This window comes from Oncorhynchus mykiss, chromosome 12 (assembly GCF_057628025.1).
Source record: "Oncorhynchus mykiss isolate SJ-2025 chromosome 12, ASM5762802v1, whole genome shotgun sequence".
In the NCBI taxonomy this organism is placed as follows: domain Eukaryota; kingdom Metazoa; phylum Chordata; class Actinopteri; order Salmoniformes; family Salmonidae; genus Oncorhynchus; species Oncorhynchus mykiss.
In genome coordinates this window covers 31132426-31141804 of record NC_143033.1, presented here as the reverse complement: position 1 = coordinate 31141804, position 9379 = coordinate 31132426, and the positions used below count along the sequence as shown (strand labels likewise).

The 9379-nt window shown below is 42.2% G+C and overlaps 1 protein-coding gene and 1 long non-coding RNA gene across 8 annotated transcripts; one reads left to right on the top strand and one right to left on the bottom strand.

Annotated features, from left to right (window-relative positions):
• Positions 1 to 452: 452 nt before the first annotated feature.
• Positions 453 to 1810, bottom strand: LOC149979142 (uncharacterized). Its single transcript, XR_016485023.1, has 3 exons — positions 1038 to 1810; positions 774 to 950; positions 453 to 683 (listed from the first exon to the last, which is right to left on the bottom strand). It is a non-coding gene; the product is annotated as an uncharacterized LOC149979142 (long non-coding RNA).
• Positions 1811 to 4818: 3008 nt separating this feature from the next.
• On the top strand, positions 4819 to 9295 carry si:ch1073-143l10.2 (autophagy-related protein 16). Of its 7 annotated transcripts, none has more exons than XM_021623434.3 (8): positions 4819 to 5124; positions 5512 to 5612; positions 5695 to 5758; positions 5862 to 5943; positions 6226 to 6299; positions 6487 to 6738; positions 6920 to 7041; positions 9013 to 9295. In XM_021623434.3, the coding sequence occupies exons 1-8, from the start codon at positions 5006 to 5008 to the stop codon at positions 9075 to 9077; spliced, it is 879 nt and encodes a 292-aa protein (XP_021479109.3). In that variant the 5' UTR covers positions 4819 to 5005; the 3' UTR covers positions 9078 to 9295. The 7 variants fall into 7 exon arrangements, with proteins under 7 accessions (XP_021479109.3, XP_090048358.1, XP_090048361.1 ...); XM_090192232.1 differs by having other exon boundaries at positions 8959 to 9295; XM_090192233.1 differs by having other exon boundaries at positions 4986 to 5172.
• Positions 9296 to 9379: the final 84 nt, after the last annotated feature.

The window sequence follows — 9379 nt, the reverse complement described above, 5'->3', positions numbered from 1 at the left end:
CTTCTTGGAGCTGGGGGAGGAAAGAAAAATAATGATTAATACATTTGTGTTACAGTTAACATACAGTGTACATTGAAGGCATATCTCACCTCCCTCTCAAGTTTTTTTATTTCAAGGTCCAGTTTCCTAATTGTCCTCTTTTTTATTTCGAACTCCAGTGCAAGATTTCCCATCTTTTTCTTCTTGTACTGAATGTCTATGTCTGCCAGTTCTATTTGGCACCGGAGGTGGTTGCCATACAACTTTCTGATAGCTTGTGAGCTCTGTGAACACAATACAATTAGCGCAGCTGGAATTTGGCAGGATGTGGTGTCCTTTTATTAATACGCACTATGTTGCCAGGCTGGTTTTCCCACTGTATAGCATCTGGGTCCTGTAAAAGAAATTAGATTTTGATGAGGACTCCTCACCATTGTAGAGTAAATAGTACTTTCACAGTCTTAACATGATACCTCATGCCTTCTGGAATCCAGAGAGATGGTCTCCTCCTCATCATCGTCTCCATCATGTGCTGTTGCTGCTGCACTGGGGCCTTCACCCTATCACATTTAATCGGATTCATATTGAAGCTAGTAGACAAGACATGCCAGGCCTACAGTATGCCTTTGATGGAGTACTCACTGGATCAGCATCGTCTGGTGCTTGTGCTGGTGGCTCTAACAGGAACACAGTGCTGCCAGACACTGCAAGGCAATAGGTAAACCAAAGTCAGACAGTCCAAATTGATTCAATATGAATGTGGTTGTATCCCATGTAGAGATGGAAGGACATACCTTGAATGAAGCGGGTGGCATCTTGGGAGGAACCTATGCTCGTCTCTTTCCCCCCAGGGATCCCCTCTAAGACGGGCCTGCCTTTATTTAGCTCCAAGGCCATGTCCTCTGCTGGGGTAAGGTCAGCCTTTGGTGACCCACCACCCGTGCCTTGTCTGTGGGTATTCTTTTTCACTGCTAAAACAGTACAGACAATGTGTGAGCAGGCACCTTCTGGGTACAATATATGCTTGTGCTTTGTTAAATATTAGTCAGGGACCATACCATTCTGCAGAATGTTCTTGTATTTGATTTTGACCTGCTGCCATGTCCGTTTTGGCCCGTTCATGTTTAATCTACACACACACACACACACACACACACACACACACACACACACACACACACACACTTAATGGAGTCACACTGCAAAAAATTACTTGGTATTTTTGTCTTGTTTTCAGTAAAAATATCAAAAATGTTATCATAGCTTTATACAGTGTGATGGAGTTACTTTACACAATTTCACTCATATCTGCAGTGCATTTCAATAAAAAAAATTAACCGTTTCATAATTACAGTACAACTGCATTTTTGGAGATGTGAATTAAATATTTGAATTGTAATTGTGATGTTTCAGCGGAGCGGTGAGTGTGTAATTGTGCACTACTTACGCATTCAGGCGGTCTGCAATACTTTGCCACGCTTTTTCTCTTTGCTTTATCACTGTGGCGGTGTTGCCTTTCTTCTTAATTATATCTTTTACCTCCTCGTATGCCTCCATGAGGATTTGTGCTTCCGACGGGGAAAAGTACGCGGCTCTAGTTGCCATGGTAAATCAGTTAATCTGTGATCTGTGGCGGGGTCTATTTGAGTGAGCCGTGAGCGCGCACCTATCCAGGATTGGTTTCACCTGGCTTAATGAATCCGTGTCTGCTCATCCTGGCTTGGTCTTCGTGCAACCAATTAAGCCTGGACGCACATGTTTTGGCTTCATTGAGCTCAGCTGAGTCATTTATCCCGGATGTCTTAATTCTACTTTTGTGCAACAGGCCCCCGATGAAACAGGAACACAATATGATTATCTTTAAACTACAACAAAAGTCACGGGATTGTCACCGTCTTAGTGGTTCTTCATGGACAGCTCCTCTGTCTCGGTGGCCATCTTCCAGAGATAGTTTTCCCTCCTTCTCTGCTGGTTCCATACTCTCTCTTATAGGGGAAGGAGAATATGTCATTAGTACTGTCAGCTGTGCTTAATTGCCTCTGGTTACCTTGTCCCCCATGCCTTGTTGGGCTACTATCAGTGAGCCCAGCCTACCCTCTGGTGGTCCTTCCACATGACCTATTCTTAAACCATGTGAAGGGATGGCGTGATTAATGGGGAACCAATTACTTGTCTCCACAATGTCTGTGCGCCAGTCACTCCCTCCTTTTCCCATTGGGGGGAGGTGTATGGCAGTGTCTGGAAACATTGTATGTCCTCTCTGATCTTACACTTATCCTGGGATAGTGTATGATCTAGAGGCTCACTCCCCTCAGTGAGCTTGTCCAGGAGTGGGGTCAAGAGGGGGTTTACTTGAGATGGGAGTATCTAGAGTTGATAATTGATATATGCCATTGGATGAGTTGGTGTTTTTGTACTATGAAGTACCAGGAACGAGATTAGAACCTCGTCTGAGGGACCAAACTGAACAATAATTTATAGCGAATGTTATCTGGCTAAGGGATACTCATTTCTCAAGAAATCTTTGTGAACAGTTCCTAAGATCTGTGGTTCGTCATGTAAGTTGAGAGGGGTGTATCTTGGCTATAAAAGATCTTTGTATTTTTCTGTAGTCACTTCTCAACGGTTCATTAGAAATAGTGAATTGTTGAAAGTCAAATGCTATTGAAAAGTTTATTATTAAAGATGTAGTTTAAGTATAACTCTGACTGGTGTGTAGTTCGTAACTCTCCTCATTTGGTAAAGCAGAAATATGCTACCACAGGAAACCCACTTCTTGCATGTTATTGTTTTTTGATGAGTCCCTCCCTTCTTTATGAGATATCCTTTTAGGGTTTTTGCACAAGCCACTTCAGTGTTATACAACAGTGGGCAACATTTTGGCACTCTTGCACTTTTTTCAAGTAACTCACAATTATTACCTAAAAATACATTGAAATTGACCGAAGTATTTGTTCTCTACTCTAATTCTTTATTTTACTGTTAATATTACAGAACCTGTTTTTGATTCAGAACTTAATATATCAACAAACAAAACAATTATTAAAAAATGAACAGAAATGACATTGACAAAGTTATTGACACCCTAGACTTAAAATTTGGTAGCACAGCCTTTGGTCAAAATAACTGCAATCCAGCACTTACTATAGCCATCGATGAGCTTCCTGTACCTCTGTACTGGCAGTTTGGCCCACTTCTCTTGTGCAAACGTCTCCAGTTCTCCCAGATTTGAAGGGTGCCTTCTCCCAACTCTTGTTTTCAGATCTCTCCACAAGTTTTGAATGGGACTTAGATCTGGTCTCATTGCTGGCCACTTCAGAACAGTCCAGTGGTTTGTTTTGAACCATTCCTGGGTGCTTTTTGAAGTGTGTTTGGTGTCATTGTCCTGCTTGAAGACCCATGACCTTCGACGGAGACCCAGCTCTCTGACACTGGGTCTGACATTGCAACCCAATAACCTCACTGAATCTCTGTTATTTTCTTTGAAGGTTTCATTGTGTTTTCTGTAAACATAGATGGTGTGCTTCACCAAAAAGCTCTAATTTGGTCTCATCTGTCCACAGGACATTCTCCCAGAGGATTTTGGCATGTTCAGGTGTGTTTTGGCAAATAGCAGTCGGGCTTTCTTATGTCTCTCTCGGCAGTGTGGTCCTCCTGGGTCTCCTACCATATCCCCCTTTCATTGAGTTGGCGACGTATGGTGCGAGTTGTGTCTGAAGGTCAGCTTGAATCTGTGTGGCAATTGATCAAGGTACTTTCTCCATCATTCAAACAATCATTCGCTGCAAATTTCCATCAAGCTTTCTCTTGCGGCCACGTCCAGGGATGTTGGCTACTGTGGCATGGGCCTTAAACTTCTTGATAACATTACATATGGTGGAAACAGGAACATCAAGTTCCCTGGAGATGGACTTGTAACCTTGAGATTGTCCATGCTTGGCTACAATCTTGTGTCTGACCTCCTCAGATAATTCTCTGGTTTTCTTTCTTTTCTCCATCCTCATTGTGGCACAAAACAGGAGAATGAGTCCTTTCCTTTATTAAAACTGGTTGAATGAGGGATTTTTATATTGCAGGCCCCTGCAACTCACCACAGGTAAGTTCAATTCCAAAGCAACGGAGAATCACCTGCTTGAAATCTAATTGTCCGGGTCATTTTAGAATTTCTTTGTGGAATAAACTAACATTTAGTAAATTATTACGATTTTTTTTCAACTGCAAACCAAATACATAAATATGCTGATACCAAAATATGTTTTAATTTCAAAAGTTTTCTGGGATTTGTTTTTTCATTATTTCCAAAAAGTGCAAGGGTGCAAATATTTTTGGCTAGACAGTAAATGCAAAATATTTGGACATGTATCAAGTGTATGCAGAAGGGAATAATATTCTGTGCCAGCTGAGATTATATACTGCAACATTGGTGGCAAACATATGCCTGATTTCCCGGATTGCCCTTTTAGGGTGAAGGAGACAGGTGGCAAGAGTAAGGGCTTTCCAGCGTGTCTCCTATGTGGAGGCGGTGAGAAGATTTGAAGGAGCGTGAGAAGACAGTGATAACTGAGCCTACACACTACACGTTTCTCGGATACCAAGGAATCCTGATATATTACATGTGAAATATATTACATGTTGATTTTGTAGTATATTTTTGCTGATAAACTACACAGCACAAACGAAGATGAAATCTGAGAGATTGAAGTCATTGTGAGTGCAGCAGAACACATTGGAACTCAATGTGTTAACATCCGATACATTGCAAGAAATCCTGACAAATGATGTTCCGCCCTCACAGGTGCCTGTGTAGGGATGTGACTGAAGGAAGTGACCGTTTTGTATGTAATTTTATGTGTCTATTTTTGTATTTTGTATGATTTCGTTGTCGTTTTTCCCCTTCCTACATTGGATATTTTTCTATAGTGTACCACCCCTACAGTAGGTGGCGGCATGCACCTCTAGGATTGTTTGCGGACCGCCATAATACTACGGGAAGAAGACATCCTGTTGCAGCTGAGCCCAGACAGCCATGACTAGCAGTGCTTTTGCTTTGATCTGTATACTGTGCAGTCTTTTTCTCCGCATCCTCAGTCCTGTTGAAGTTTGTGAGCACAGCCCTGCAACTAATTATTCATCAGCGCAGCTAAGGTTAGCGCATACATTCGTGTGTGAATTTCAGATAAAAGTATATTGCTGGTAAGACAAAGACAGAATGACCTGGTACAACGGCAACATTAGCTAATTAATTTATCCACTGGATCAATTGTACTGTTGTATAAACTGACGCCCAGGCAAATAGCTTGTTTGTTTTGCCAGTGTATGTTTTACCACAGGCACTCTTGGGTTTGACTGCCACTGAATTGAATGTGAAGTGTGGAGGGACTAAAATATCACAAAGTTAAGTGATAGACTGGACTGCTCACAGAAAGTTTTATGTCGTGGCAGACGCAGTGTTGATTCAAGGTTTCTTGCCAATTTAAAGTTTTTCAATTGTATCAACAATCGCAACCTCGAACAAGGCGTTTACATTTTCAGAGAAAAGACAGCAATGGAAGGGTGGAAGAGTCACGTGCGCGCTAGACTGTTCCAGAGAGATTGTACACAAAAGGACCCCTTCAGTGGTATCTTTAACACCTGTAAGTTGTCGGAGATATCTGTGTATTGATGACATTTGAATCATTAATTCTTTGACAACATATTGTGATTGTCTCTTTTCAGTGTCCGAGCTAGCGGAACAGCTTGATTTACGGGATACACTTTGGGATGAGGTACAGAGACCCAGGTAGGACAATGGCAACACCTAGGGAAAATGCTGAGTTTTACAAATGTGTTGCAAACAATTATTTGAAGACTATTCTCTAATGATATGTCAATATTTTCCACAGTTCTGAAGGAGATGTTGGGCTGACGGTTGACCACAGAGAACTATACCTCCAGCTCAGAGAGAGTGAACATATAACAGAAAAGGTGACTTAAAATGATCTTACTGGATTCAGTCACAATTTTCAAGATTATTGTGCACTTTTTCACAAGTTGTGGAAAGGGAGGTGTGTATGTGTGATACTGCTACATTAAGGTTCTACGTCATCCGATCAGTTGGATTCTCTGATGTCTTGTGCTGCTTCTGGCAACCCCAGCCCTCACATAGATTACTCACATAATAGCCTTGTACACAGGTGAGTGATTGTTTATCATATTTTTGACCTGCTCTTACTAGTCCAATCTTCTTCTCCTCTTATTCCTCCCCAGCTCTCTCAGACAGTCTCTGACCTGACCACTGTCATGTACCTGAAAGATGCTGAGCTCCAATACTGCCACTCACAGTAAGTGATCAACCAATAAGATCTGTTTATACATTAATGTTATGGTACAGTAGTCTATATGGTTTAATAATGCATCCATGAAATGTTCTACAAAGATGAGGCATGAAACTGAGGCATAAGTTGTGAGGTTGTCTAATGTCTTGTCTGATATAAGCTTACATAGACTCCTGTCACCATCTTCTATTAGAGTCTCCCGCTATCGGAAGGAAGCTGTCACTCAAGCCAGGGAGGCCAACCTTCTGCAGGCCAGCCTATCAGAGTTTGAGTTTGCATTGGCGAGCCAATCAAAGGAGTTGGCAGCCCTGCGGTTGGAGCAGCGGGAGCTGAAGGAGGGGCTTGCAGCGGCCTGGAGAGAGAAAGAAGAGCTTCTGGAGCGATGGATGGATGAGAAGAAGGAGGAGGCGAAGAGGGTGAACAGGCACAATGACACACAGGAAAGGTGATAGACCAATGGTTCTGGACTTAGTTTGAATATTTTATTTTGAAAATGTATTTTCCCATCTAAATTCAACCCCTATCATATAAACTAATATGTATAAAGGGTTGGGGCTAAGAGAAGTGGTGGTGTTCAGTACTGGACTTAGACATAGGTACAGTATTTGAATGCTTTTACTCACCAGGTGGCATCGTTTCACCCGGCGACTCAACAAGCATCACCGTAGAGAGATGCTGCGACCAGGTGAGCAGACCAACTCCTGGACGACTGGTAGGCCTACAACTGAACCAGCAACCACCATACAGAGTAAGACTTCCAATGGCCTCAAATGATCCTCATTGGGTGGTAGCTATTGTAGATCTTTATGCATACTCTAATCACAGTGATATACAGTGCCTTCTGAAAGTATTCAGACCCCTTGACTTTTTAAATGTTTTTGTTACGTTGGCCTTATTTTACAATTGATTTAAATAGCTTTTTTCAATCTCCACACAATACCCCATAATGACAAAGCAAAACATTTTTTATGCATTTTTGCTAATTTATAATAATAAAAAACCCTGAAATCTCACATTTAAGTATTCAGACCCTTTACTCAGTACTTTGTTGAATCACCTTTTAGCAGTTTCTACAGCCTCGAGTCTTCTTCGGTATGATGCTACAGGCTTGGCACACCTGTATTTAGGGAGTTTCTCCCATTCTTCTCTACAGATCCTCTCAAGATTTGTCAGGTTGGATGGGGAGCGTTGCTGCACAGTTATTTTCAGGTCTCTCCAGAAATGGTAGATCGGGTTCAATTCCAGGCTCTGGTTGGGCCACTCAAGGACATTCAGAGACTTGTCCCGAACCCACTCCTCCTTGGCTGTGTGCTTAGGGTCGTTGTCCTGTTGGAAGGTGAACCTTCATCCCAGTCTGAGAACCTGCTCCAGAGTGCTCAGGGCTTCATCAAGGATCTCTCTACTTTGCTTTGTTCATCTTTGCCTTGATCCTGACTAGTCTCCCAGTCCCTGCTGCTGAAAAACATCCCCACAGAATGATGTTGCCACCACAATGCTTCACTGTAGGGACGGTGCCAGGTTTCCTCCGGACGTGATGCTTGGCATTCAGGCCAAATATTTCGATCTTGGTTTCATCAGACCAGAGAATCTTGTTTCTCATGGTCTGTCTTTAGGTGCCTTTTGGCAGACTCCAAGCGGGCTGTCATGTGCCTTTTACTGAGGAGTGGCTTCCGTCTGGCCACTCACCATAAAGGCCTGATTGGTGGAGTGCTGCGGAGATGGTTGTCCTTCTGGAAGGTTCTCCCATCTCTACAGAGGAACTCTAAAGCTCTGTCAGTGACCATTGGGTTCTTGGTCACCTCCCTGACCAAGGCCCTTCTTCCCCGATTACTCAGTTTGGCTGGGCGGCCAGCTCTAGGAAGAGTCTTGATGGTCCCAAACTTATTTGATTTAAGAATGATGGTGGCCACTGTGTTCTAGGGGACCTTAAATGCTGCAGACATATTTTGGTACCCTTTCCCAGATCTGTGCCTCGACAAAATCATGTCCCTGAGCTCTACGGACAATTCCTTCGACCTCATGGCTTTGTTTTTGCTGTGACATTCACTGTCAACTGTGGGACCTTTTACAGACAGTTGTGTGCCTTTCCAAATCATGGCCAATCAATTGAATTTACCACAGGTGGACTCCAAACAAGTTGTAGAAACATCAAGGATGATCAATAGAAACAGGGTGCACCTGAACTCAATTTGAGTTTCATAGCAAAGGGTCTGAAGTTATGTAAATTATTATTATATGATTTTTTTTTTTTATACATTTGGTCAAATTTCTAAACCTGTTTTTGCTTTGTCTTTATGGACTGCAGGTAGCCTAGTGGTTAGAGCGTTATGCCAGTAACTGAAAGGTTGCTAGATTGAATCCCAGAGCTGACAAGGTATAAATCTGTCATTCTGCCCCTGAACAAGGCAGTTAACCCACTGTTCCTAGGCCGTCATTGTAAAATAAGAATTTGTTCTTAACTGACTTGCCTAGTTAAACAAAGGTTAAATTTAAAAAATGTGGTATTGTGTGTAGATTGCTGAGATGTATTTATTTAATCCATTTTAGAATAAGGCTAAAACAGAACCTTTTGTTTAAGTCAGGGGTTCTGAATACTTTCCCGAAAGCATTGTATGTTGTGACGTGTGCTTAACTGTCCCACTGTCCATTCTCCTGAAACACACAGCAGTGGCAGGCACACTCTTGTGTCCCAACTAATGTCAATGTCTGCTTTGATCAGAGGAGGGTGGTGCACACTGCCCAGGATGGACCTTGACCTTTAATCCCAAAAGCCTCCTGTACTGAAACACTCCTTCCTGTAAGACACACCGAAAAAACTAGACCTTGAATGTGACTTTTTTGTGTGTATACATTGAAGGATATTTGAATGTGGGCTTTTAATCAATACTGTTGTGAATTTCAGATACGGTATGTATAGGCTTGTAAATTAGTACCCAAGACCTAACTCAATGTTTTCAAATACCATGAGAATAAAGTAACTGTTCAGTCATTTTTCACTAAAACACCTCTGTCCTGTGATTGCAATGCTTCCTGCTTTTGTTTGACTGTCTTTTGAAAAAGTCACTCGCTGTCTCAGGAGCAAAGTA

What these genes read in the sequence shown, in the direction of transcription:
- si:ch1073-143l10.2 (XM_021623434.3), top strand. Translation starts at nt 5,006, where the DNA reads ATGACTAGCAGTGCTTTTGCTTTGATCTGTATACTGTGCAGTCTTTTT. An exon ending in GATGAGGTACAGAGACCCAG is followed by an intron (nt 5,759 to 5,861) that starts GTAGGACAATGG and finishes TATTTTCCACAG; the next exon opens with TTCTGAAGGAGATGTTGGGC. An exon ending in ACCAGCAACCACCATACAGA is followed by an intron (nt 7,042 to 9,012) that starts GTAAGACTTCCA and finishes TGCTTTGATCAG; the next exon opens with AGGAGGGTGGTGCACACTGC.